At 41.3% G+C, this 27,383-nt stretch overlaps 1 protein-coding gene across 5 annotated transcripts in view; it reads left to right on the plus strand.

Annotated features, from left to right (window-relative positions):
* Window positions 1-27,383, plus strand: part of NFIA (nuclear factor I A) — a 225,209-nt gene that overhangs the window by 127,290 nt on the left and 70,536 nt on the right. For all 5 annotated transcript variants that reach the window (XM_053469542.1, XM_053469544.1, XM_053469545.1 and 2 more), the window contains exon 3: window positions 19,093-19,158. In XM_053469542.1, the coding sequence (XP_053325517.1) occupies window positions 19,093-19,158 (66 nt within the window). The remainder of the gene's footprint in view (window positions 1-19,092; window positions 19,159-27,383) is intronic.

Below are 27,383 nucleotides of genomic sequence, written 5' to 3' on the forward strand. Positions count from 1 at the left end.
TTAAAGCCGATAATGAATCATAGACACTTGTACCTGGGGTTTGTCCGAGTGGGCCGGTTGTTTGTCTTGTCACATTGTTCTGCAAAAGGACATAAAGAGATCAATTCGGATTTGTTTAAACAAGTGCCTGTTACTGTCTCAAATCAGTATTTTCCCACGTACCCGTTCCTTTGTTGTTGTATTCCATGCCCATATAACTGGGGGTTAATTACACATTAATAACACGATTGTTCAAAAGTTTGGGGTCACTCAGCTGTTTCCATGGAAAACAAGGACATTTCTCACCACAACAAGATTGCCAAAGGGTTTTCTAACCATCAATTAGCCTTTAGACTTAAACTTGGATCATCGAACACAACGTGCCACTGGAACACAGGAGTGATGGGAGTGATAAAGGGCCATTGGAACCCAGGAGTGATGGGAGTGATAAAGGGCCATTGGAACCCAGGAGTGATGGGAGTGATAAAGGGCCATTGGAACCCAGGAGTGATGGGAGTGATAAAGGGCCTCTGTACGCCTATGAAGAGATTCCATTAAAAATCAGCCGTTTCCAGCTACAATAATCATTTACAACATTAACCCCGTCTGCACTGGATTTCTGACATTTCATCTCATGCTTTATATTTGAATTTTTATATATATTGTGGGAATGGCAGCATTACAAAACACACAAATTAATAATATAGATGTGCGTTTAATATTCATATAATGGTGATTTAAAATTACGGGTAAAAGTTTGGGTACAATATTAATATTTTCTGGAAATGCAGGAATCATCTTTTCCACCGTTTGATTTTAAGCGAGCATCAGGAATATTGAATGATTTCTTTGAAAAGTTACAATTTCCCAAACGTCCAATAAACTGTGTTAATATTGCATTCATTAAAAGCAGCGTCTATATAGCACGTTCCAAAATGTCATCCAGGAATTTTACAGCCTATGGAGTTCATTTTTATTAGTTTTTTTTATATATAAATGTATATGTTTATATATTAATTACATTTAATGAAGGAGTTGTAGGCAAAGCCAAAGGTTTGATTTTGATTAATATATAAGGGTGCTTCAGAGTTAATTTTAACTCATCAATTGCAGTGCATTCTGGGAGATTTAGCGTTCACGACGCGGCCAGGAACGCTCCGTCATGAGTGTATTGGGGCGTAGGCTATGCCTATGGGTAGCCATTTGTGGCTCGTAGGAAGAGCTGCTGGGCCTTCGTTGTAATATCCAGACCCCTACGTTTGGGTTAACTCTGTATTAGAATTCTGCATGACAGTGTTTTTTTTTTTTTACAAAGGTGGGTCATTTAAATGCCCTAAATCAGAGCCGTTTCACCCGTCCTTTTTTAAACAGGGATTAACGTGCAATTTCTCCTTTATTTTTTATTTTTTTATAAATTCCCATTTTTTGGCAGAAAAGGTTGAGATTATTATTTTTTTTTTTTTACACTTTTTTCGGTGCCATGAAACTAAATTACAGAAAAAATCAGGAAAAATGACAATAGCCCTGAAAAATACGAGAGTCACGTAAGATTAAATAATAGTTTACTCTGCGAATGTGAGGCTGCGACCTTTCGTCTGCTGATGGATCGCTCGGGGTAAAGGTGTTGGCATTGTCTTGTAATTTTATTATACCCCTCCCTGACGAATAAATAGACCTCAAGGGCCTAAAACGAAACAGACTTGAAAAAATGTTTTGGTGGAATTTTGTTCATTAAAATAACATGAAATGGGTCAGAAATGGCTGATTTTCATAGGCGTACAGAGGCCCTTTATCACTCCCATCACTCCTGGGTTCCAATGGCCCTTTATCACTCCCATCACTCCTGTGTTCCAACGGCCCTTTATCACTCCCATCACTCCTGTGTTCCAATGGCCCTTTATCACTCCCATCACTCCTGTGTTCCAATAGCACATTGTGTTCGTTGATCCAAGTTTAAGTGTAAAAGGCTAATTGATGGTTAGAAAAAACTTTAGTAATTATGTTACAGCCAGAAATATCCTTGTTTTCCATGAAAACAGCCGAGTGACCCCAAACCTTGTAACAGTCGTTGATGTTTGTTCTGTTCCGTTCGGATTGGACGCATGTACATGAGATGAAGGGCTGGGTTTCCTAAATCTGAGTAAATTAAACAAAGACTGTTGCAAGAGAAAAAAAAGAATGCTTTTTTTGTTGGAAAAGTCCTTTTGCTGGATTTATTTTATTTATTTCATGGTTTATACCGAGAATATCATTTCACTGAAACTTTTTAATAATTTCAGCCGTTGGCCAGCAGTTGCTCAGTGCCAAGCTATGCCCACGCTGATAATGAACACCCCTCCCTTGATGAGAGATCGGCCCCATTCGGCCCCCATCTAGTCGCCCGTTTCTCCTGCTGTAAAGTCTCAAACCTTAATCAGTCGTTGGTCTTGTCTTAGATTCAGGAGCCGTATGTCTATCCCATGCATGTTTAATACCCTCACTGTATTACCCTCTACCACTTCTGCTGGGAGGCTGTTCCATCTAGGTAATTTTTTTTATCTGCTTCCATCTATGGGCCGACAAGCTTAATGTTTTCTCTATCAGCGTAACGCGGTCCTTTTCCGGCGCGGAAGGGGTTAGCCATCTAAGAAGGCTTAATGGGAAGCACAAAGCACTGGGAGCCATATGCAGTGGGCATTAAGCCAGCTGGTTACCAATATGCCCGGACCACCTGGCTCAACACGCAGCCAAGTATACCGTTCTCAGCAGCCTGTGCTAACCTTCAGAGGGTTTTTTTTGTGTGTTTCTGTAAAGCCCTAATAATGGCACCGCGTGCCTCCCGTGCCAGCCTTGTGTGCCCAGACAGACAGACGGACTGCGGATCGGCCCCTCTGCAGACATCTCCCCCGGCACCCACTTTGAACGGATTCCCCTTTTGTCTCGGGAGAGTTCGTCTTTGCAGCAGGAGGCTAAACTCTTTATCACAAGCAGCAGCAGAAGAGACCCCCGGCTGGCTGTCTGGGAGTTGGGGGTGAGGGGGGGAGCTGTAACCCTATGATTGCCGGAGGGGTGGGCAGCATTGGCGGAAAGGATTACGTAATAAACATAACATTGTTATTATAAAGATATAATGTTTATCCCCTTTGTTACATTTCCCAAAACGTTTATTGGAATGTTAGGGCAAGAGGTTATAATGTGTAAGTAGAGGCTCAGATGGAATGTAAGGAAGGTTTACTTGACTGAGATGGTGGTAGATAAGGGGATCAGCCTCCCAGCAGAAGTGGTAGAGGGTAATACAGTGAGGGTATTAAACATGCATGGGGTAGACATACGGCTCCTGAATCTAAGACGAGACCAACGACTGATTAAGTTTTGAGTCGTTACAGCAGGAGAAACGGGAGGCTAGATGGGCTGAGTGTGTCTAAATGGAACAGCCACCCAGCAGAAGTGGTAGAGGCTAGTAAGGTGAAACCATGTTTCTATGTTTCTATGTTAATTATGCCTGTGGAGGCCTTTTTTAGAACTGGTCTTTTTGTGATAAAAATCCACATTTTCGCTCATCTAGAATCGCCAGTTTTTGTGCGCCATGAACCAACCATCTTTATTTCTGTTCATGTTATCGTACGTCCCTTGTGAACAGAGTTAAAAATGCCTCTTTTTGTTTTTTTTACTCAATTACTGACATCCATGGAACAGGCTGCGTTTGGGGAGGAATAAAAGGGGTCTCCTTGAGGAATGAAATTCAGATTTCCTGAAATGTTATCTTATCGGATAACCATATTTTTTATCTTAACATCAAAAAAAGGCCGCTTTTGGGACGAAGTCACAGATTGTCTGCCTTCAGCTTAAATTATCCTGGGCAGACATCCTGGCTGGTTGCAGCAGAAGCCTCTTAAGGCTCGAGCCCGAGAAGGCCAGTTTTTTGGCAGCCAATAAGTCAACAGCGAAAAAAAAAAAAAGAGGAGAGAGAAAGAAATTCTAGCTTTTCCCATCTTCTCCTCCAAAGACTCCTTCACGCGGGAAAATCAATAGCGGGATCGATAGCAGGTTTTGTGTTGTTCGGCGTATAACAGGAGAGACCTCTTTACAAACAGCAGCCGGGTGGAGAGGGTACAGGTGGAATTATTTGTATTATTTGCATATATTTTCTTTTAAATTTGAACCCTGCCCAATATTTCAAGAGGTGATTATATTATTGTTATTAATTATTATTATTATTATTGTATTATTATTATTTTTTATTATTATTATTTATTATTATTTTATTATAATTATTATTATATTTTTTTTATATAGCGCCAACAATTCCCGCAGTGCTTCTTACAGTCCCAACATTCAAAGGGTCTGACAAAACTAGAACCGACAGACTGAGACGGCCCGATAGATTAGGTAAAGAGGGCCCGGCTCGCAAGAGCTTACGATCTAGAGGATTACGGTATATATATATATATAGTAATAATGATCTGCATGCAGTGAGAGGAATTAAAAAACTCTTCATGCCCCCAGAGAAATAAACATAAAAATCCGCACCCTAAAATCTACACAAAGTGTTTTCAGGCAGCTGCATATTAGTAATTTGCATGAGTTCTCCATTTGTTATCTGAATAGAATGGCTCAGTCTTAATCACTCAATTGGACACTAAGATTAATGAAAGTCTATGGAGTGACAGACTTTATTAGCATTGCCATAAAGCATCAGCTCTGTTTGTGGTGCTTTTATTTACTCCGGAGCCTTATGAGCCGCGTAACTAGATACATACCGGTGACCTTTAGGGGGTGTGGTTAGAGGCGTCGCCAGGGGTGGGGCATTTGTATATATGAGTGGGGCATTTAGAAGAAGAATAATGGGTTTATTTACCCCGTTTAATTTATAAAGCCGTTTCCTGCTGTTTTTATACACATTATCGGGGCTGTAGAACCCTGCGATATCCTCATACCCAGCAAACATTCCGAGCTCCTAGGAAAGAGGGGCATCGGGGAGGAAGAAGGGGCATCAGGGGGAGGAAAGAAGGGCACACAGGAAGAGTGAAGCCATTTCCCCGGCTGTATATCAGTCTCAAACTGCTAATTTTTAATAGAAGCGCTGCGCTTTTCCATATCAATCATACTCTATTAATTGAAAGGACGGGGTCTAATCTCATAAAGAAACAGGCAAACTCTTGGCTTTTCTCTAAAGTAAAAATATATCACTCATGTCATCCATTACTGTGCTATAATTATGGTAAGTGAAGCCAAGCGGGATCGATACAGCAATACATCAATACATATCGTCCGTTAGAGTACCGCAGTATACGTCACCCGGCCGCATATACCCCCCGTCAAAACATATATATTTATATATCTAGCCGTATAGACGTTCCACCCTGATTTATTTCGCTACAATATTTCTTACTGAGTATTGTCAGTTCAATTACGGTTAAATTCATTTATTTTGCTCACACTCAAAATTAACCACAATCAATCCATTAATTTCATAAATGATTCTCCCGAACGAAAAGAAAAGGAGAAAATTCCAATCATTTGATGCCGCCGTTAATTCCGACCTCAAGGTCAGGAACCCCTTAGTAGTTTAAAGTTTATGATAATGAATGTTCGTCTTTATCAAAGAATGTGACTTATCATATCACATATATTGCTGTAGGCTGCATAACCAAAAATGCTTAATTTTATAGGAAATTAGGAGTTTTTGTAGTTACCAAAATTATTTAATTTTGTACCTTGCATCTAAATAATATATATATATATATATAATATAAATATACCTGTGTATATATATATATATATATATATATATATAATATACATATATTATATATGTATATATATTATAATATATATTATAATATATAAATATACCGGTATACATATATATACATATATTATATATATATATATTATAATATATAAATATACCATATAAAAATGCCACTTATATATATATATATATATATATATATATATGTGGCATTTTCTTGGCGGGTTAAGGAGACTCTTCAAAGCCACCAGTGGCTACAAAAAGAAACCAAAGATCAATGTATTTTTTTTAAATGTTATTTAAACATTATTAACCATATTATTAAACCTTATAAATCATTCATTCATTCATTCATTCATTTTTGTAGAATGAAGGGTTAAATTGTTTAAATTTCACTGTGTTTTGATACTTTGTGACAATTTTTTGCATTTGATTCATTTTTTTTTATCCAGGCCCAAGTCTTAAGGGACCTTTTTTTTTTTTTTTTTTTTAAGATCTAAAACCTAGTTTCAGTACCAAAAAAATCTACCAAAAAAAAAGTTATATTATAATTTTGGTTATATTTTTCACTTTTAATTTTTTTTATTTTATGTCCGATCAAGGGATTCGAGCGCTGTACAGATCCCGGTTGCGAAAAGTAAACCAAAGATTTTTTTATTTATCTAAATTTTTTGTTTACAGAACGGAATCTTCTGCCAGTTTTGTTTCATCAGATTTTTTTTTTTCATCGTGTGATGGATTTAACCAGTTCATTTACTTTGGAGCAGCGACCGCTGCTAACGATGCGTTTTTTTTTTTTGTTTTTTTTTACCTTCCCGCAAATCCCGTGTACTGGCCGTTGGGTGTTTTTAAATGGAAAAGTTATAAAAATATTTTAGATATAAATAAAGAAAGCCACAAATTCAATAAAACGTCGTAGATCTTTAAACAGGCGGAGATTTCATACGAAAATTCCTCATTCAAAGCATGTAACAGAATCAAAAATATGGGGTTTTTGGTAAAAAAAGTGTTTTACGTTTTATAACCTTATATATGATATCATTAAAGGGTTAATTAACCTGTGGTGATCTGGCTTTAAATCTGCATGTTATGGATGCCTATTAAATAATATAAAATACCCTTTAGAACATAGATGTGGAAGGCTTATCCTTAAATTTGCCCAAAGGCTGGGTTTATTTTTGAATTTGCCCTATATTTAACCGGCATCTCGCTTGAACGGAGTCAGACGCTTCCGTGAGGCTGCCAGATGAATTCCCAAAATGGTTGCCAAGCTATAAGATGGCTGCCAAGGTCCGTACACGGCGAGCGCGGCCAGAGCGATGACCAACTTCTCTTCGTTTGTCTGTCAATTATTCCAAACGAGGAAGGTGCAGGACTTGGCATCGGCGAGTTGGCACGAAGACTCGCGGTGTCATCCAGAGACTGAGGCAGTTAGTGAGTTCGATTTGCTTCAAAGTACTTGGCAAAGGAACGTTTGGGGAAATACGGAGCGAGAGGCGAAAATAGTCAGCGTCTCAGAACATGTCGTCTGCCGCCTGCTCCAACCGGTGAACGGCGCGTAAAGTGTAAACCGGTTCTCCCGGTTCCGGAGCATTGAAACAAAATATATATATATAGTTCTGAAGAAGAGCGTTCGCCGGTCCACTGGTTTTTCCGGATCTGTTTAGTGAAGAATTAAACCAAAAATGTAAAAGCAAATTAAGCCGCGGCACTGATTTTATGTTAATGCGATATTATACTTTCATTAGTCAGAGAGTCTGGCTGGGTGGTAAGACTGAGCCATTCTATTGCTCACCACAGGCAGTGTGATAAGTAGTCGGGGTGTATAGTAAATCGGGGCTCAGAAAACGGCGCGAGAATCATACAAATGGCTGAAAACATTATATTATGAAAAAAAACCTAACTATTTGTAATCTGATACTAATAATAATAATAAACAAAAGAGATGATAAGATTCTGTTGTTGAATGTGTTTGGAACCTTTAGGTAAGAAATTCCCACCCAAGTATAAACATACCGGGGAATTGTGATCGGGGAGAATGGAAATTATGTATATTTAGTCTTGAAGGTTTTTATTTTTATATTTTATACTATTTGTAATCGGAAAATATATTGTTGTGGTTATACGATGATACGCTGTAGTTCATCATTTTTTATGGAATTTAGTACATATATTTTTTTTTCTATTTCTAAAAAAAACCACTTAAAATATAGATTGATGATCATGATCAGAATAGTCTGATTACGCATTTTGGCCGATTATTCTCATATTGAATAAAAGGATAATACAGCCATGTGTGCGAATTACGTGCACTCACAATGCTGCCCCCTAGAGGAGAGGTAGAGTAGTGAGCTGAGCACCTCCCAGTCTTTCTATTGGCTGCCTATAAAACTAAAGGGGAGGTGCTTATCGTACATACAAATGATGTCTCTTAAAGCTACTGGGAGGCTTGGTGAGGGATTTTAGTTCTTCTAAAAATATTGGGTAAAATAATAAAACCAAAAAAAGAAATACCGATGGCTCTTCATACACTAATTCTCTGTTCTGCCAGCACCGGCGAGCCTCATATGTGTTGCTACTTTCTGGCAGTTATTAGGTTAACCTTTCGATGTCAGGAAATAATGCTGATGAAGACAATTTGCTTCTGAAAATCCTGTGCAAAAAAAAAAAAAAAAAAAGATAACAGCCGGGGCATTTAGAGGTCATTCCAACAGATGGGCCTCCCATAACTTAAATAACCAATATCCCACTTCATGTGAAAATAACGCTGATCGCTCTGTAACCCTCCAACAGTTATGGAATCGCTGTGGATATAATATGTTATAGGTCTCAAGTGTCCCTATTTATTCTGATCAGTCCCCAAACCCCTGCACCCTCCTCTCTCCCCTGATGCCCCTCTTTTCTAGGAGGTCAGAATGTTTGCTGGGTATGAGGGGATCGCAGGGTTCTACGGCCCTAAAAGCCCCCGATAATGTGTATAGAAACAGCAGGGAACGGCTTTATAAATAAAATAAAACACATTATTCATCTAAAATAGGGGCAAGATAAAAAAAAGTAATAACTCTTTTTTGGATATTTACAATGTTGAGGAATATGTATATTTAATATATATATATATAATGTTTATTATTGTAGATTTTAAGGATTAAAGTGGCCCCTTTTTAATTTAAATTTAAGTTTCAATTAACATTTAAACACAATACCCAGAAACCAGATACATCAATAGAAGAACAGAAAGTTCTAGATATTTTACATGCATGAAATTAGATATTAAGCGATACTTTATGCGACCCCCTTAGTATCTTTACCATTCTTTTTGGTTTTAAATCAGACGCCCTTAACAGCCGTGACATTTTTTTTCCCCTTTAAATAATAGGTTATTTAACAAGAAAAAAAAAGTTCGTTTAATATATCTGTTTTGTTGCTGACTGCTCGGATAATCGTGGCGTTCCGTGGCTTGGCAAAAGTGCGGGGTCTCCTCCGAGGCCGCTTGCCAAAGCCTTTGAAGGGGTTGAGGTGGATTCTCTGCCAAAATGAGTCACCACTTCTTTTTTTTCTTGTATTTAGTGTCCCTCTGCCAAAGCCTAAGACACTTTCTATTTTCATTCTTATGGAGACTTCCCTTCCCACATTGTGGTTTTTCTTTCGCGGCCAGGCCCGTTCTTTTGCCAGGGTAGGTGAGAGAGTGCGGCTTTAAGTCAAACGGCTAAAGCGGAGCCAAGACTCGGGGTTAGCCGTTCCTCCGCAAGCTGTTTCCGTTAATGAACATCTGAGCTCAGACCTGGACGACGCGTACGGGGCTATTTTTCACTTTTACTGGACAAAAGTGACCCGAAATAATAATAGTAATAATAAAAAAAAACAACATAAAGAGCCAACGTGTCAACAGGAAATTCAAGACAAGTCAAACGAACACAAAGTAACATTTTCTTTTTGATGACCGCACAAAAAAAAAATAAAAAAAACTTTATTACCGGATAACTCGGAGTAGAAGCCAGATTTTTTTTAGTTATGTTCTCCAAGAAGTAAGAAAAGGAAATTAAAATAAAAAAAGCAACTCTATTGAAATGATTTTTATTTTTATTTGATTCTATATGAAACTTGCTGATTCCAAAAATGCTGAACGCTCTTTTCTGGGTATGAGGGGTTCTACAGCCCTAAAAGCCCCCCGATAATGAGTATAGAAGCCGCAGGAATGGCTTTATAAATTAAATAATGTAAATAACCCCCCATTCTTCTTCTTCTAAGTTCCTTACTCTGCTATGAATAGGTCACAAAGTCACAAAAAAGTCTTGATAAAGTCCCGCTGTCAGCCCCGCCTCTAACCACACCCCTAAAACAAAAATGTCCTTCTTTGGTCGTTTGAAAGTTTGGGGAGTACACACATATGCCCTACAATTTGGTGTAAACATCTAGTTTCGGATTTTTGTTTATTTCTTTGGTAAGTAAATAACATTTTTACATAAGGATAGGTTTATTTAGTGAATATAAATGGTTCTAGTCAATAAATTAGTTTTTTTTCTCTCTACCACTAACTGGTTAATTTTAAGAAATGCTACTTAAAGAGCGGTCTCCTCCGTATCGTCTGTTTCCTGCGCCGACTCTGCTTCTTTGTTCTTCTGCTGTATTCCTGTCCATCTGTATCCTGTCCGAAGGCTCAGCTGTTGTCATCGTCGGCACAATCTCTCTTTTGATGTTTGGATAAATATCAACAGAATTGGGGTATCTGCGGGAAAGGAAGTGACATCATGTACTTTGATTTTTGTTTTCTCTTTTTTATTTTTTAAGTGTGCCCTGGTCCAACGTTCATTGAGATAGCTGGAGGGACTCATTCCAAAATGGACCTGCGTGGACCCAAAGCTGTAATGGGAGGACTGGTTTTTAACCAACTTGGCTGTTTTTTTGGGGGGGGTGGGTTACAGCTCCCATACCTTTAAGTCCGATCAAGTCAGGCATTGTGGTTGAGCCATCAGTGGTTCATCCAAATCTACCCTTAACCATCGGGCTTAAAGCCAAGCCAGTGCAGCCCACGTGGTATGTCGTACACCGTGCCGCGTCTTCTTCTTAGTTAGACTATGATGTCATATCCCAGTTGGTGGCAGTGGAGGATGGCCGTGGGGCCAGCCAGGGCAATCGTGATGCAACACCCAATCTAAATACACCACTGCCCCCCAAATCGTAAATGTCTCTGACCCAGTGACGTATTCTGGCCTAGGGCAACCGGGCTCCCTGACGCTCCACGGGCCAGTTAGGGAGAGTAGAGATTGCCCCCCCCTGATTACCGGCCCATAAACTCACTCAACGTCGGGATATGACATAATCTGGAGCGGCTGGCGGCCACTACTCTGACGTATAAGATACTTTTAGTCCTTGGTACCTTCGCTGCCTCTCTACAGACCCCGGCAACCGGCCGGCAACCAGTTGGCGCACAAAGCTTAGCGTTTGTAATTAATACGATACTCGGCTAAAGAAATTTTTATGGACTGGAGTATGGATTTAATAAACAGAATAATTACACCATTCTGTTCCCTTAAATCACGGAGGTTTGATGTATAAAAGACAAGCATTAAGGTTTCTCAAGATTATGAAGGTTCTATTTTTAATTAACATTTTCTGGAAACCCGGCCAAATAAAAGCTCCCCGTTTCGCTAGCGGTGCCTTTTGAGCTCTCTGTTATATTCCTTTTTTTTACGAGGTTGTCATAGCCCAAACCGCTATAATCTAATGATTTAAATGCTACGGAGCTCTGGAATCCACGGTCCATCCCAGCGGAACTAAAAAGGGGGTTCGCGGTTCCTTATTTGTTTCCAAACAGCCGTCGTGTTTGTTTTGGGGGGGGATTTATTCGGCGTCGGTAATTGGGAGTGCGGTAAAACCCTGGAGTCGGAACAATCTCCAAATCCTTTTTTGTGTCTTAAAAGCTGCTCATCAAAAAGAGACAAACCCTCAAAAAAAATGTGACTGCTCCCTTTTAAAGAGTCCTCACACATGGTTTGGGGCATAGAGCTGACCCCACAACATCTGACTCTCAAAGAAACTGTGGGAAATGCCAGATTTACGGCCGTATGGGTGGCTGGTGGAAGCTTTTCATATTTTTCTCTTCTTTCGCAGTCCTCTGTCGGGGACGGCGGAGACTTTTGGGGATAGGTGTTAGCCAGATCCCAACAAAGCAGAAGGAATCGGTGTCCCGTCTATCCCTTGGGATCCACTCCAGTAAACAGCCTCCGGGTCTCTCTCTCGGTACTTCAAACGAGTGAAAGGAGACAGCATGTTGTCACAAATATCATTTGTTTGAGGTCACCTGCTGCTCCGGTTTCTCACGCCAGTCGATGAATCCTTCTGTGTTAATTACAATTCACAGCGAGCAGAAAGCGCGGCCTCCTTTTTTTTTTTTTTTTTTTGTTTTCTTCTTTCAAAGAGGATTCCCACAGCCGGGATCCCAATAGAGCGTCACCGGGAACCATTCAATTATTTAACAAGAGGAAAATGAACCGGCCGTCAACAAGTTTTAACCGTAATAAAAATACCAAAAAGTGGCAGAAACGACGCAGAATGTGCCGGCCCCATTCGGCCCTCGTCTAGTCTGCCCGTTTCTCCTGCTGTAAAGACTCAAACCTTAATCAGCCGTTGGTCTCGTCTTAGATTCAGGAGCCGTATGTCTATCCCATGCGTTCTTCCTATCGTGCGGTTCCTTTATAAGTCGCCCCCGCTGTAACTATGTTTCAATTGTTATTATCTTGCGTGTTATATCCTCATACGTGTTATCGAGTCCAACCGCCTAAACATGTCTACGGGTCCCAACGTAACGGTGTATCGTTGCGTCCGGAAACAAGATAGTAGCCAAATAAATGGCATTTTTCTTTAAGGCCCCCGGACCGTCGCTGTTCCGCCGCCCCGACGATGACTTGTGAAGTCTCGTGACACTTTATATTATTATTTCCAAACCGCCATGTGTTTCTGATTGAGTCGGCAGACTTTCTTTATTACGCGGTCGCTCCCATGAGATGAACTTGGCTCGGAGGGGAATTGCGTTCTTAGGACGGCGGATGGAAAGATGGACGATGACACAAGGGATCCGGACCTTGAAAATGATGAATGCTTTGTTAACGTGCGCACTCAATGCTTCACCACGGAGCCGTTCATAATAACGTATAAAACTAGGGCGTAAGGTTGCCCTTTAAGTGGGGTTCGTTAATTACCAATGATTTTTATTCATTTTTTAAATTTAGGTGTTATTTTTTCATTATTTATTAAGTGATTTTCGTTTATGAGCTTTGGCATAAAAAGAACTATTTTAAGGGACACTCCAGGACTCAGCAACAATAAATCCATATTACAGATGCTTCTATATTGAGGACTTCCTGGTTCGGTAGCAGAGACAGGAAGTTTAGAATGTTGGGGGACGTTACTTCCTCCGGCGGTTATGGTTTATTTGATACTTATGTCTTAAAGTGTTGGATTATGTTCCGTCATTACCTTTTCCAAAAAAAAAATGGTCGGTCATAGTTGTGGGTTGGCTGGGGCTGGGCTACAAAGGGGGCGGTACTTCAAAAGGGGGCGGAGTCACTCCAGGAAGCCCGCACTTCCCTCTTTGGACGTTGGCGTCGCGCGAGACACCGGCACACATGCCTGCTCCTTACTCACCCCGACGCAAAACTTATGCCAGCACCGGCAACCCTATCCGTAACGCTCCTTTTGCACAGGTGGGATGTCTCTGAACGGATATATATATATAAAGCTTGAACGTAAAACTATTCGTGACGCTGGTTTTGATATATCTCAGGATCTGAGCGTTTATCGAGGTGCCTCCAATCGATCGATGTCTGTAACGCTCCTTGTTATTGCTTCACGCCGCGCGGCCGTTCATCTCCGAGACCTTTAATTAATGGAAAAGAAAAGGCAGAAATTCTTGACAGTTTTCATTAAAGTCACGGCCAAAACGTCGGTTATAATTAGTGTTTTTACTCTGGGTATATAGTTTAATTCAGTTAATAACGAAACGTCTCATTAGTCTTGATTCATCTTAATAGAAACATAGAACCTGCCGGCAGATCGGCCCCCATTCGGCCCCCGTCTAGTCGCCCGTTTCTCCTGCTGTAAAGACTCGAACCTTAATCAGCCGTTGGTCTCGTCTTAGATTCAGGAGCCGTATGTCTATCCCATGCATGTTTAATACCCTCACTGTATTACCCTCTACCACTTCTGCTGGGAGGCTGTTCCGCTTATCTGCCACTCGCTCAGTACTTTACATACGGAGCCAAACATTGGGAGCCGAGGATTATGGTCCAAAAGGATAAACCTGCAAAAAAAGGTTTTTTTTCCCATTTTTGGGATTATGCATAATTTATTGGTGGATCTAATTGTATTCGGAATGTGAAGTTCTCTTCATATAAACCGGAATCATGCATGTCCGGTCAGGACCCGGCGGATACTGGAGTCGTTTCAGGAGCTGGCTGAGCATGATGGGAGTTTACGTCCCGGGGCAGCTGGTCATAAATTTACCGAATCTATGGTTTCCCGGTTTATATTTTTTATTTATCGGTCTGCGGAGCCCGAACCCCAGCTTTCCAAAAGTCCGAGCTCCGGCGTAATGATGAGCGATGGTTTACGGGCCGCGTCTCTGCGCGCCCCGCCGCGGTAAATCACCCCGTAACCATAACGATACTGTCTGAAAAGTCTCAGCGCCGCGAAATCCCGGCCTTTAGTTCTTTTGTGGTGATTATTATTGCCGGTAAAATGCTTCATATTCCCATAAATCCTCCGGAAGCGCTGAAGAGAAAAAAGATGGGGGCGATTTCTGTGAACCGATGACTCTGCAGAACGAGGGCCGACACTCGGCACGGCAGCCGAATTATTCCACTCCTCGTCTCGGAACACGTCCTTCTCCGAGGGGTCACGTCTCCCGCCGGGCTCCCTCGCTCACGTCTTCTCCTGCAACATGCGCAGAAATATTCTCCCGTTCTCTGTAATACGGCTTCTTCTTGACCGATCGGTCACTTGAGACCAGGACTGTCCCACCAAAATCGAGACAGTTGGGAGAAATGATCCAGTGCCAACATTCAGTCCTGCTCACATCACGCATGCGCAAAGCCCTTTTTATAGCAGAATTGAGTTTGAGCGTTGGCTGGACAGCTCTAGCCTTTGGTCGGTGGACAGCTGGTCCTGCTATCAAGACTGTCCCTACTGGGTCTAGATAGTTGGCAGCTATATATGAACATCACTAAGAGGCCGATCAAATGATCCAGCTTCCGACCAGCTGAGCCGCACCGGTAAAAGGGGTCCGGGCTTGCTCATAGAACCAGCTGTGTGTACAGTTAAGATTGCATCTGAAGAAGAGACCTCTGAGGTCTTAAAAGCTTCCAGGATTTTTACGTCTTTGTGAATATCTGCCCACTAAATATCACAAACTTTACTAAACTCCAATATCAATTCCTGGCTACCATTAAAGAGTTAATATCAGCATATGGCTCCTGCCTCTTTATCTCATTTTTTAATGAAAGGCATTTTTTTAATTGATTTTGTAAAATGAAGCTGAACTTGAGATAATTGTTTTTTTTTTTTTAATTGCTAAATTTTCTTAGCAAAGTAAATTGATTTGGTCATCGAAATATTCCCCGGCCGGGTCACAATATATCTCTCTCTATACATAGATCGTGAAAGTGTTAACGTGCGCTTAGCGGGCCCCGGAAATGATACAAATACTGGAACGTTTGCTCTGAATTACCCGTTTTAAACATTCGAGAGCGTCTTTAAGTGGGAAGCGGTTCACGGCTATCACACTTTCTTTCAATTAATGTGAAATAACGGCACTCCGCGCATGTCCGCAGACCCAAACGCTCGTCTCTGGAAATTGTCCGATGAATTTAAATGGCGGTTTAACGCGCCGAATATCTTTGCATAAATCACCATTGTGATGTTTTTTCCTGTAAGAGGATATCGAGTTATAGTAATAACGTTCAGCTTATGATTTGTAATTTCAGTAATACTCCCGGCAGCGGAGGTTTTAATTCACCTCTTTAGAACGTGCGTAACTCATAGCTGCCAGGTGCCCCGATTTACCAAGGACAAGTCCCTCTTTGGGACCCAGATCCCTTTCTATGTCGAAGGAAGAGTTGAAATGTCCAGAATCCAATCTTTAATATTTTTAAGTTCCTAGCAACTGTATCCATTCTTCCTCGATTCTGTTACCCCGTGTCACATGAGACTGCATACCTCCCAAGTGTCCCTGTTTAGCCTGGCCAGTCCCTCTAAGTTCCTCCTTCCTCCCCTGATGCCCATCTTTTTCTAGGAGGTCAGAATGTTTGCAGGGCAGGAGGATATTACAGGGTTCTACAGCCCTAAAAGCCCCCAAGAAATGAAATTCCGTGGATAAAATGCTTTATTCTGCCCCAAAATGTATAGAATTTCCAGTTCTAGACGCCTGACATTGTGTTGAGTATTTTATAAACAGCGATGTGACGTTTGGTCTTTTCTTGGCCCGAAGCAGCTAAACGGCGCATCAATCTTCCCGGAGATTTATTATTTTACGCGATTTAAGTGAATGGCACTTCACCTTTAATTTTTAAGAATCTAGAAGATTGAAACCAAAAGCTTCTGAGCGGCCGAGGAACACGGAGTGAAACGAGTTGCTTCTCATTTCATTAAACAGTCTTTTTATTCGATGGTATAACCTGCGCGGCCTCCGACGTGCCGTAACCCTTTCAGTGCCAGAATAAACGGACGTTATAGCGTAGGGCACACAAAAACAATGCCTGCTCGCTCCCTTGGCGTTTTTATTTTTGTGATAAAATAAATGAATAAATACATTTGTAATGAATACCAATTTACAGAAGTTTGGGGAATTTCCAGGAGAATTAACAGAATTATTTTTTTTTTTTGGAGACCGGGGAACTATTTAACCCCTGTCTGTCCCTTTAAAGGGTTAAACCGCCGTAAAACAAGGAAGTCTATCTTTTTTTTTTTGCTTGGTTGAATCACTAAATCTTCAAGAGGCTTAAACATTCTAAAAGTAATTGATATATCAGCCGGATCTCAGGTGTTCCGAGGAGACAGGCATTCGCAGCCACCATGCACTTTTGAACTCCTTTTTTTTTTCTTTCTTTCTTCTCCTTGATGGACTTTCAAGATTTCCAATTTTTTTTTTTGACAATTTTATTCTTTTCTTACGGCTTCCATGTGTTCGGCGGCGCAGGCGACGGTACCGTTTGGTTATTACATTCAGAATAGAAACATTTTATTATGTTTATAAACATAAGATGAGAAACATTGTAACATTCTAGAATGTCACGTTCTATCTAAAGCACAGAATTCCAGATTTTTTTTTTCCGAGCGCCCCGGCTTGACCCACCTGTGCCGAAGAATCCAGCGGGGGCTCTTCTAGCTTCCTTCCCTTTCCGGCTTTACCCCGGTCTCAGACAGTCGTCGTTATCTTGGTCGGAAAGGTCATGCCCAAATTGAATAAAAGGAATGCAGTGTGTTCCTGCGCGATGCACAAAAGGCAGTATTGACTTTCTTAATCCAGTTTGCGGAGGGGCGAGAGAATTAAATTAGATACCTAAGCAAAAGAAATCATGAGCCCTTCGACTAAAGATAAGAAGACGGCTTGTATTTTTCCTTTGCCGTGAGCTCAGGACTCCGGATTTTGCAGGTGTGTCACCCGATCCGTGGCCTCCATTGATCAAAACCCTTGCCAATGCATATTTAATTAGCAAAGGGGCCGTGGATACATTATTGCTGCATTCAGTCCCATATTGAATGTACTGGCGGATTCTGCCAACCCGGCCGCCACCCCCCCCTTCTGCCCCCCCCCCGGCTCGTTGTTTGGGGAGATTCTGCATTTTGTCTGAGAATCTAAAAGTTTCTTTTTTTTAGGTCACTGATGCATGGCGTTCTACTGAGTGGCATACAAACAAGAGAAAACCGTGTTTATTTAGTCTGGAAAAAGCATCGGAACAAATTAGATTTCGCTCTTTTTTGAGGGGGATTTTTTTTCTCTTGTTGGAAAGAAAGAAAAGGAAAAAAAATAGAAAATTCTGTATTTTAAAAGAAAAAAAACATGTATATGGTCCAATTTTAAATTTAGCCGGATTGCTGAAGGCTGTTTAAATTTTAATATTGAATTTTTAATATAAAACTCAAATCTTCCTGCTGGGGTGTTTATATAATATTTATTGCACCAGTTAATAACAATAATAATAACAATAACAAGTTATTGACATTTTTATAATTGGTAACTGAAGATCATTTCGTCTTCATCAACTTTTATGCGTTAAAACTGTGCTGGGACAGGGAGACAAAATCAGGGGCTACCCGCGTAAACTCGGGATAGGCGGCATGTGTGCTATAGGTGTCATCATGATACCAAGATGATTTTCTAAATATACGGGCGCTGCTATTTGTAGAAAAGATTTTTTAGAACAGGGAAATTAATATTAAGTAAAAATTCTAATGAAGTCCGTTCCACCATAGACTTTCATTGGGCAGAGAGTCCTGGTGGTGATTAAGACTGAGGCATTCTATTGTTTCCCACAGGCAGTATGATAGGGAGTCGGGGGGTGTTGTCTAGTAGATCGGGGCTCAGATAACAGAGCGAGATAATTCTTTTATATTAAAATGTTGGAATAACTGTGAAGATTAAGGCGATAAAGGAGCTTTCGGGGATCCTTACGCGCATACTGGTGGTTTAGCAGAATTTAATGGTTTGGATGAAACACAAAGTATTCCGTGCTAAGTGATTATATTGATTTTATGGAAATGCTTCCAATATCGGTACGCTGTTTACATTAATTATGTATGGGCGGATATTAATTTATTCGCCTGATTACCCCGTGTGATTGGCCGCCTGCGTTGCTTTACACACATAGACCTCCAGAGGATACAAAAATAAAAGTGCGCTCCATATATATATATATTTATTTATTTCTGTGTATAGAACGCATTATGTCACCGAAGCAACCTTTTCATTTACCGCATGGAGTCATTAATTTATTTAAAGGCTGTCGGGGAGAAAAGCAGGAGATTTCACACCGAAAAAACTCTTTTTTTTTTTTTATTTATTATTTTTTTTATTATTATTTTTTCCTTGAACACAAAGTACGGGAGGGAAGTTTGTTTCAAAAGAGGAAAAATGTTAGAATAAAGAGACCAGAATAAAAAACTAGAGGGTCAGAGGATTCGATGGAATGGAAGGAAGCTTTACTGAGATAGGTGGTAGGTAAGCGGAACAGCCTCCCAGCAGAAGTGGTAGTAAGGGAATTTAAACACGCATGACCTTAGTAGGTCATTTTATTTAACCCTTTGTGCTTGCCTTCTCTATTCGTCGTAACAATCACTGGACGGTCCTTTAATACATGACTTTTTTTTTTTTTATATATTTTCAGATTCAAGTCAGTCAGACAGTCCTAGTCAGCCGAGTGAGGCCGATATAAAGGACGAGCCGGCAAACGGTAAGTCAACGCTTCTGTAAATGGAATGTTTGAAATATTCATACAAAAATCTAAGAAAATTAGCGATTAAAAAAAAAAAAAAAAACAACAGAATTTCTTCTTTAAATCAGAAATTCCAGAAAACACTTTAGTTAGATTAAAACAAATTTTATGATTTTTCTTCTTTCATTTTTCTCTCTTTGTTTTTCATATATATATTTCTATATATATATAATATATTTTTTTTATTAATTTATTTTTTACACAAAGAGCCAAACAAGCCGATTTGGTAAATTATTCTATAAAAATTTAGAAAATTTGTAACGCTCAAAATAAATAAATAAATAAATAGATATCTGATCTGAGGAGAAGTCCTTTGATTTAATTTTCGATGTGAGCTCTTCTTGTTAGTCGAATTTGCCTGTCAAGTAATCAGATTTTCCCAGAACTGCCTGCAAAACGTTGTTGGTTTTTTTGCAGATCTTAAATATTATCAGTCGGTACTAATTTTAATCCTTTTAAGTCATTTGTCCTAAACCGCCGTGTGATTTATCGCCTGTCGCATGCGCTGCTGTCATTATTTCTCGACGCGTGGATTAAGATTTGGGCTTTTGGGCAGAAATTTGCACGATATAGGTTTATCCGTGGGGGCAATAATTTCTATACATGTCGGAAAACAGGGAGGGACCCCAATAAAAGTGTCCGAATCGTTTTTGGTCCATTTGTATGTTTTTTCATGCTGTGAAGGGTGTTGAGGGCTCATGGACCCCCTCCAAAAAAAATGAAGTGTTAGAGCCATACTTGGGAATTCTCCGGGTTTTGGTCCGGGTTCGGTGTCGCTACTCCGGGTCGCCATGGAGATGCTCACTTCCCCTCTTACCATAACGATTTCCTGTGTGTGTGGGACCGCCCACCTAGGTCAGCGGGACCGCCCACCAAGGCCAGCAAGCAATATGAAGACTCGCCGCTTGGTTCCGGTTGCCGCCATGTTCCAAAACCAACACAAATGTTTCTTTTTATGAGGAAAATAACAAAACGTCCGACTCCCGCTGGGTCTGGGAGCTCTGTGGGTGTCATTCTTTGTGAACATGCGCAGCTCGGCGCACAGAACCCGGCTGGCCCTTTCTAACGCAGACCCTGAGCTCCCTAATCGAGGAGACTGTAAGGTTTTTCGTCGCATTCCATACCAGGTTATTTATAGCAGGGAATGTCCAGAATTCATAAGCCTTTGGATATCATGAGAGCTTTCCAAGTAAATAGCGAGCCGGGTGTCGCAGAGAACATGCGCGGCATTAACGGCCGGAGCCCTGAATGACCAGACTTACCCCACGATAGAGAGAGCGCCGGGGACGGAGTCCGCTCTGCGGCTGTGGGGTCACTCAAGTGAGAGACGCCTATTGAGGTGGCATCTTATGGCACGGCAGGATTCCGGTTGCTGCGGTGGGCTTCGTTAGGTTGATGATGTGGCTCATATAGGACAGTTTAATGTCACTGGCAGCTGCAGCTCTGATGCTGCAGTTGCCAACCTCCACTATGGTCCAATGATTATTGCCACTGCTCTGTTGCCGGAAACAGCCAATCAGTGGCAGAAAAACACTCTCATTGGGAGTTCGCGGAGCCGGTGCTGGAGCCAACACGGCAAATGGGGGAGGGGGCAGAAGAAGGGGTAAATGCAACGGGGAGGATTCTGCACAATCTGCCCCGTGCATTTGCAAGGAAGATGCCACGAACATTAAAAGGGACCACGCAGCTATGCTTTGTATTAAAGAGCCCGTTTCAGAGTTGAAGGACGCCCCTGTGTCTGACCTCCCCATGCGCGGCATCAGGGAGATCGCAGACGTTTGATTTTAGTTTTTTTGTTATCATTTTTATCATCGCCAGACTCTGACCTCAGACCTTTTTCACTAGTGCAAGACAGTGATACAATGTAACTCGCAGGTCACAACCGTCCATACAATGAAACATCGCGGTTCATGTTTATTATTAGTTACTTTTAACCCATAGTTTGCAGTTTGTGTAATTGCTAGAAATCTCGCCCCCACTGCACATCGTCCCGGCGGAGTATTATAACTTACCGGTGAGCAGTGCCGGGGATCCGACCCCGAAACGCCCGCCGCACGTTTCAAACATTTACAGCACTGAGGCCACACCCAGGAAAAATAGACTCACAGCGCCCACTATAGGCCACAGATGGTAAACGCAGCTTATATTTTCCTGTTCAGATGGTCTGCTGAGCTTAAAACGCTGCTATTAACTTAAAAACATAGAATCTGCCGGCAGATCGGCCCCATTCGGCCCGTCTAGTCCTGCTGTAAAGACTCGAACCTTAATCAGTCGTTGGTCTCGTCTTAGATTCAGGAGCTGTATGTCTATCCCTCACTGTATTACCCTCACTGTATACAGTAATAACCCCCCCAGCACTGTATACAGTAATACCCCCCCAGCACTGTATACAGTAATAACCCCCCCCAGGGCTGCATACAGTAATATAACCCCCCAGCGCTGTATACAGTAATACAACCCCCCAGCGCTGTATACAGTAATATAACCCCCAGCGCTGTATACAGTAATATAACCCTCAGCGCTGTATACAGTAATAACCCCCAGCGCTGTATACAGTAATATAACCCCCCAGCACTGTATACAGTAATATAACCCCCAGCGCTGTATGCAATAATGTCGGTCGGTGACAAAAACCTGGTTTTATCTCATTTTACTCCAATAAACTCCCTTTATCTGCAGACCTGGAGCCGCCGTTGCTGTCAGTCATGTGATATTTTGGGTGACTTTCCTGGCTCAAACACCACACTGAGCTGATGCTTTATGGCGATGCTAATGAAGTCCGTTCCTCTATAGACTTTCATTGGTTAGGATGTCCGACTGGGTGATTTAGACTGAGCCATTCTATTGTTCCCCACAGGCAGTATGATAAGGAGTCGGGGTGTTTAGTAGATCGGGGATCAGATAACAGAGCGAGAATCATACAAATGGCTGATATGCAGCTGGCTGAGAACTTTATATTAATACGGAAGTCAGCGCAGTATTTTTGAAAGCGTATTTTTAATCTGATATCAGGGATAAGAAAGTTTGGTGGGAGATCCGCGTTAAAGAACTCCGCACCCCAAACATAAAGCTCTTTTGTTCTCGTTACCATTACCTCGCCGCTCGCTAAACGGGTTTTACTGCTTTTCATTTAAAAGACTGAACTTGCGCGAATGCGTCTCTGAAATTCCTTTTAGCTTTTTATGATTGCCATAAACTCTCATTCTTAAGAACAACGTTCTAAACAGGGACAGCGCACTTTTAATGTAGAGACCCATCATCCGTGAACGCGCTGCTTCGCTGATATTTGGTTTAGGACAAAAAAAAAAAAACATACGTTTTTAGCAAAAATTTACAGATTGGGAAACTTTAAGAGATTTGTCCATAGAGGTGCATGGCGAGGAGGAATAAAAAGAAGAATAAGTGCTTAGCCAGCTGAGCCTCTTAGAGGGACGCTCCAGCCGGCATATAATAGCTGAGGGGTCCCTTTAAATTTTATGCGGTCCCCATTGTAAATGTAGGGGGTCCATAGAATTGGTTTAGCTAATACGTTAAATACTTACTGCCAAGGAGCTCCGCGTCTGGCTTGGGGAGAACTCAAGGAGCTTCAAGCAGCCAATTAGTGGTGTCAACCGTCGGGCGACATCGTAGGCATTCTGCTGCAGCTTCTCTTTAAAGTAAGTATTTATAATATAAATATAATTATAATATATATATATATATATATTATAAATAAAATAAAATATAAATATAATTATAATATATATATATAAATAACATTCTAAATAATGCATATTAAATAACTCACAAAGTACTTTAATATGCATTCTTCTTTGGCGAGGACATTAAACTGTCCCTTTAAATCAGAACATTTTTTTATACATGTCAGGATCTGCTGAGAAATAACCTGCGGACGAGTCGCTGCTTTTTCGGAACGGATTCCTCCAAATCGACAGCAGAGAAAGACTTTAAACCGTGGAATGTTATATCCGAGCGGGAGAACTCGCATGGTTTCAACAATTATTTGTTTGCGGTCTGCAGTTCGCTCCGATAACCGCTACCTTCGTACAGAGCTTTTCTACGTAAAAACCTCAGTGTTTAAAGGGGGGTCCGACGAAAGAAAATATTTCCGTCCTTAAGCATAACCCCCAGCACTGTATATAGTAATAACCCCCAGCACTGCATACATTAATATAACCCCCCCTAGCGCTGTATACAGTAATATAACCCCCAGCACTGTATACAGTAATATAACCCCCCAGCGCTGTATACAGTAATATAACCCCCAGCACTGTATACAGTAATATAACCCCCAGCACTGTATACATTAATATAACCCCCCCTAGCGCTGTATACAGTAATATAACCCCCAGCGCTGTATACAGTAATATAACCCCCAGCGCTGTATACAGTAATATAACCCCCAGTACTGTATATAGTAATAACCCCCAGCACTGTATACATTAATATAACCCCCCCTAGCGCTGTATACAGTAATATAACCCCCAGCACTGTATACAGTAATATAACCCCCAGTACTGTATATAGTAATTACCCCCAGCACTGTATACATTAATATAACCCCCCCTAGCGCTGTATACAGTAATATAACCCCCAGCGCTGTATACATTAATATAACCCCCCCAGCGCTGTATACAGTAATATAACCCCCCAGTGCTGTATACAGTAATATAATCCCCCAGCACTGTATACAGTAATAACCCCCCAGTGCTGTATATAGTAATAACCCCCAGCACTGTATACATTAATATAACCCCCCCCAGCGCTGTATACAGTAATGTCGGTTGCCATTTATTTGTGACTTTCTTGGCACAAACCCCACACTGAGCTGATGCTTTATGGCGATGCTAATGAAGTCCGTTCCTCCATAGACTTTCGTTAGTCAGAGAGTCCAGCTGGGTGATTGAGACTGATCCATTCTATTGTTCCCCGCAGGCAGTATGATAAGGAGTCGGGGTGTTTAGTAGATTGGGGGTCAGATAACAGAGCGAGAATTATGGGGCAAAAACTAGAACTACAAAGGGAATCTCCATAGGTAGAACTCTCGGCTGTCGTATGCATTAAAGCGAATATTCTGTCCCTTTAAATGGAGGAATCTTATTGGTTGCTAATATCGCTTTAATTCACGTCTAAACTCTGTAAAACCTCTGAAACCGATGGGGGGGGGGAGAAAAGCTTTTTATGGTTTTAAGACCATTTTTTTTTGCCCGTTGCATTAAAAAACAGTTCTTCATGCATTGCAAATTTCACGAGAGGAAATAGCACATCCTATAAATGGATTCAGGGCGTAATTGGATAGTATATTGGAGATGGAGCTCATATATAATTATGAGAATTTATACGCTATGTTAATATTAAGGTCAAGTATGTTGTTAGAAGTAAAATATTGGAACGTGGTTGGCAATAACCTTTAATATCTGTAAATCACGCACAGAAATCTCTTCTATGCGTAGCTCGCCATCATTTTTTTTTTCTTTCGGTAAAGATATTAGACATCGGTCTCGATAGAAGAAGAAAGTACCGATTGAGTTTATTCGGATCATTCGGCCCCTCTGCTGGTTTCAGAATTCAGTAGAAGCTTGATAAATTCTTGCTTTTTATTTATTTATTTTTTTTACTTGATTTATATGTCATTTTATGGGGGAGAAAATCGCGATAGCCTAGAACATGCAAATAAAAAAGTGGCATTATAGCGCAAGCTTAAATGTACTCGAAATGAAAGATATAATATCTTCTGGAATATAATGTTACTTTACTGAGAGGTTGGTAGGTAAGTGGGGCAGCCTCCCAGCAGAGGTGGTAGAGGGTAATACAGTGAGGGGATTAAACATGCATGGGATAGACATACGGCTCCTGAATCTAAGACGAGACCAACGACTGATTAAGGTTTGAGTCTTTACAGCAGGAGAAACGGGCGACTAGACGGGGGCCGGATGGGGGCCGATCTGCCGGCAGGTTCTATGTTTCTAGAAAACGTATATTTCTTGAAGAATTGGTGTGGCCTAAAAATTACTTTTTTTTTTATTCATTCTGGCAAATTTATTATTATTTTTTATTAAATCTTGTAGCCTCAATCTTCCAATCAGGTGGATCTTTTTGTTTTGAAAATAAAAGGGCCGGTGGAATTTTTTCGCGCTTCCATTTTTTTGCCCCGTCTTCCACGGACATCAGTTTTTTGGGGTTTTTTTTATATTCTTTTTGCGTTTAACCCCCTGAGTGCCAGAGGGCGAGCTTCACAGAATGGGCGCGGGATGGACGCGCTTTAGTGTGGCTCCATTTTTCTTCCAGCCGGCATTACCTCCATAAATGCGAGGATGCATTTCCTAAGTAACGGTTTAAGTGGTGAAGCTGTGCGGAGTTTATTATTAAATACTTTGATGTGTGGAGAGGGGAGGAAAAAAAAAAAAAACACGAGACATCTTCAATCTCGTTTAATGATCCTGGCGCCGTCTTCGGTTTAAATGCCTGAAGCCTTCTGGGCCGCAGTGGTCTGAGATTTTGTTCGATGAAAGGGGTTTATTCACTAACCCGGGATCCACAGGGGAAATGTAGCTTTAACACCTGAACGTCACTCTGCGTTATGAACGTCCGACCTCGGCGAGCATCTCCTGGGTCCGACAACCCAGCCAGCCCTGTATAATGTATAGTTAATATGAGGAGATTTCTGTACAGGGCTGCCCTATAATTATTATTTCAATCATGTTATGTCCTTTGCTTCACCTCGACCTGAACAATTCAAGGATTTGTTTCCTAAGATGCCGGTGCGTTATCATATCTCCCATGTGTCCTGGCTTTCATGAGACAGTCCCGTTTTTCAGGCACTGTCCCACTTCTGCAGGCATGGAGGGGTTGAGGAGCTTATCTGATTTTTCCTTGACCTGTCCAAGGAGCTTTAAAATGTACGGAGGTCTCTGCTGCTGCCTGCTCCTTACTCGGATAATGCCTACTTCTGACTCAGGTCCCGCCCCTCCCCACCTAGCCACACCCCCAATGCGGAATCTAAAATATTAAGAGGGGTATGCGTTACCGTGTATTTTGTGTGCTGTCTGTAAATCCAACTCCCAAGAAAGACTTGCGTGATAGTGAAATACTGTCGCCAAATGGAATGTTGGCGTTTCAGAAGGTTACCTTGCTTTTGTCTTTGTTGCAAAAATAAAAAACCCAATCTTCGGTGGTATTCTGAAAAGCACAATCTATCTCCGTTCCTAGTTTTGCTTACGGTTGCACTTCTGGCCAGTTACTAAAATCTGTATCTACGCCGATAAACTCAATAAATGAGGCTTTCTTCCATTGAGCGATTCCACTCCAGATGAACGGGTCTTCCGAGGTCCGCTCAATAGATGCGTCGGCGTTGGCGCAGAGTAATGGAGAGGGGAAGCCTAATGTTCAAAGGAAAAAAAAAAGGAAAGTAAGAAAGAAAGGGTGCCGGACACCTTGTGAGAAGTAGATGAGGAGATAAAACACTTGCCTTTCACTGCTGGATACATAATTCAGGGGCAATTTAATGCTGAAAGCGAAATGCGCTTGTGGTTGGAGTCGGGTTGTTAATGCACGTTTCCACTCTTAATGGAGGATTGCGTACAGAGTTTGTTCGTCAGCAGAGCTTTACATAAATATCAGCTCCGTGTCGGGAATTATTAAGGATTGGAGATTTCAGAAACATTAACCGGCAAGCACAGGAATTCTGTCGAGTCCCTCACGTCAGCGCAAAAATAGGAAATGTCCCAATCGCAGAATTCGGCATTAGTAAATTTAACAACGTATACCATGGGGTGTTTTTTGCCCGTCCGTCTAGCTGTTTTGGAGATATTTAGTTTAAATATTGATCTTATGGGATCTGTGGCAAAATGTGGCAAACCCAGCATAATCTGATCAATTTCTTTTGGCGACGTTGTGAACCTTCTTCTTTCCCTGCCCTTACAAAGGCTGCCCGGTCCAATCAGCCGCAATCAGCAACTTAACGATAGAGATAACTTAATTCAGATCCAGAGGACGGGAAGTTGAGCTGACTGCTCACATTTTATACACGTAAGGTGGGTTTCTTACATATTTTAATCACGGGTTTATTTAGTGTATAGACCCGTAAAATGATCCAGAGCCTTATTTGTCCGTAGATGGTATGGTCCATCAGGTTCCCACTGAGTAGAATCCTTCAGGATAACCCTATAAGTTGCTTTGGTTCG

The sequence above is a fragment of the Spea bombifrons genome, chromosome 6, assembly GCF_027358695.1.
Source record: "Spea bombifrons isolate aSpeBom1 chromosome 6, aSpeBom1.2.pri, whole genome shotgun sequence".
NCBI lineage: Eukaryota > Metazoa > Chordata > Amphibia > Anura > Pelobatidae > Spea > Spea bombifrons.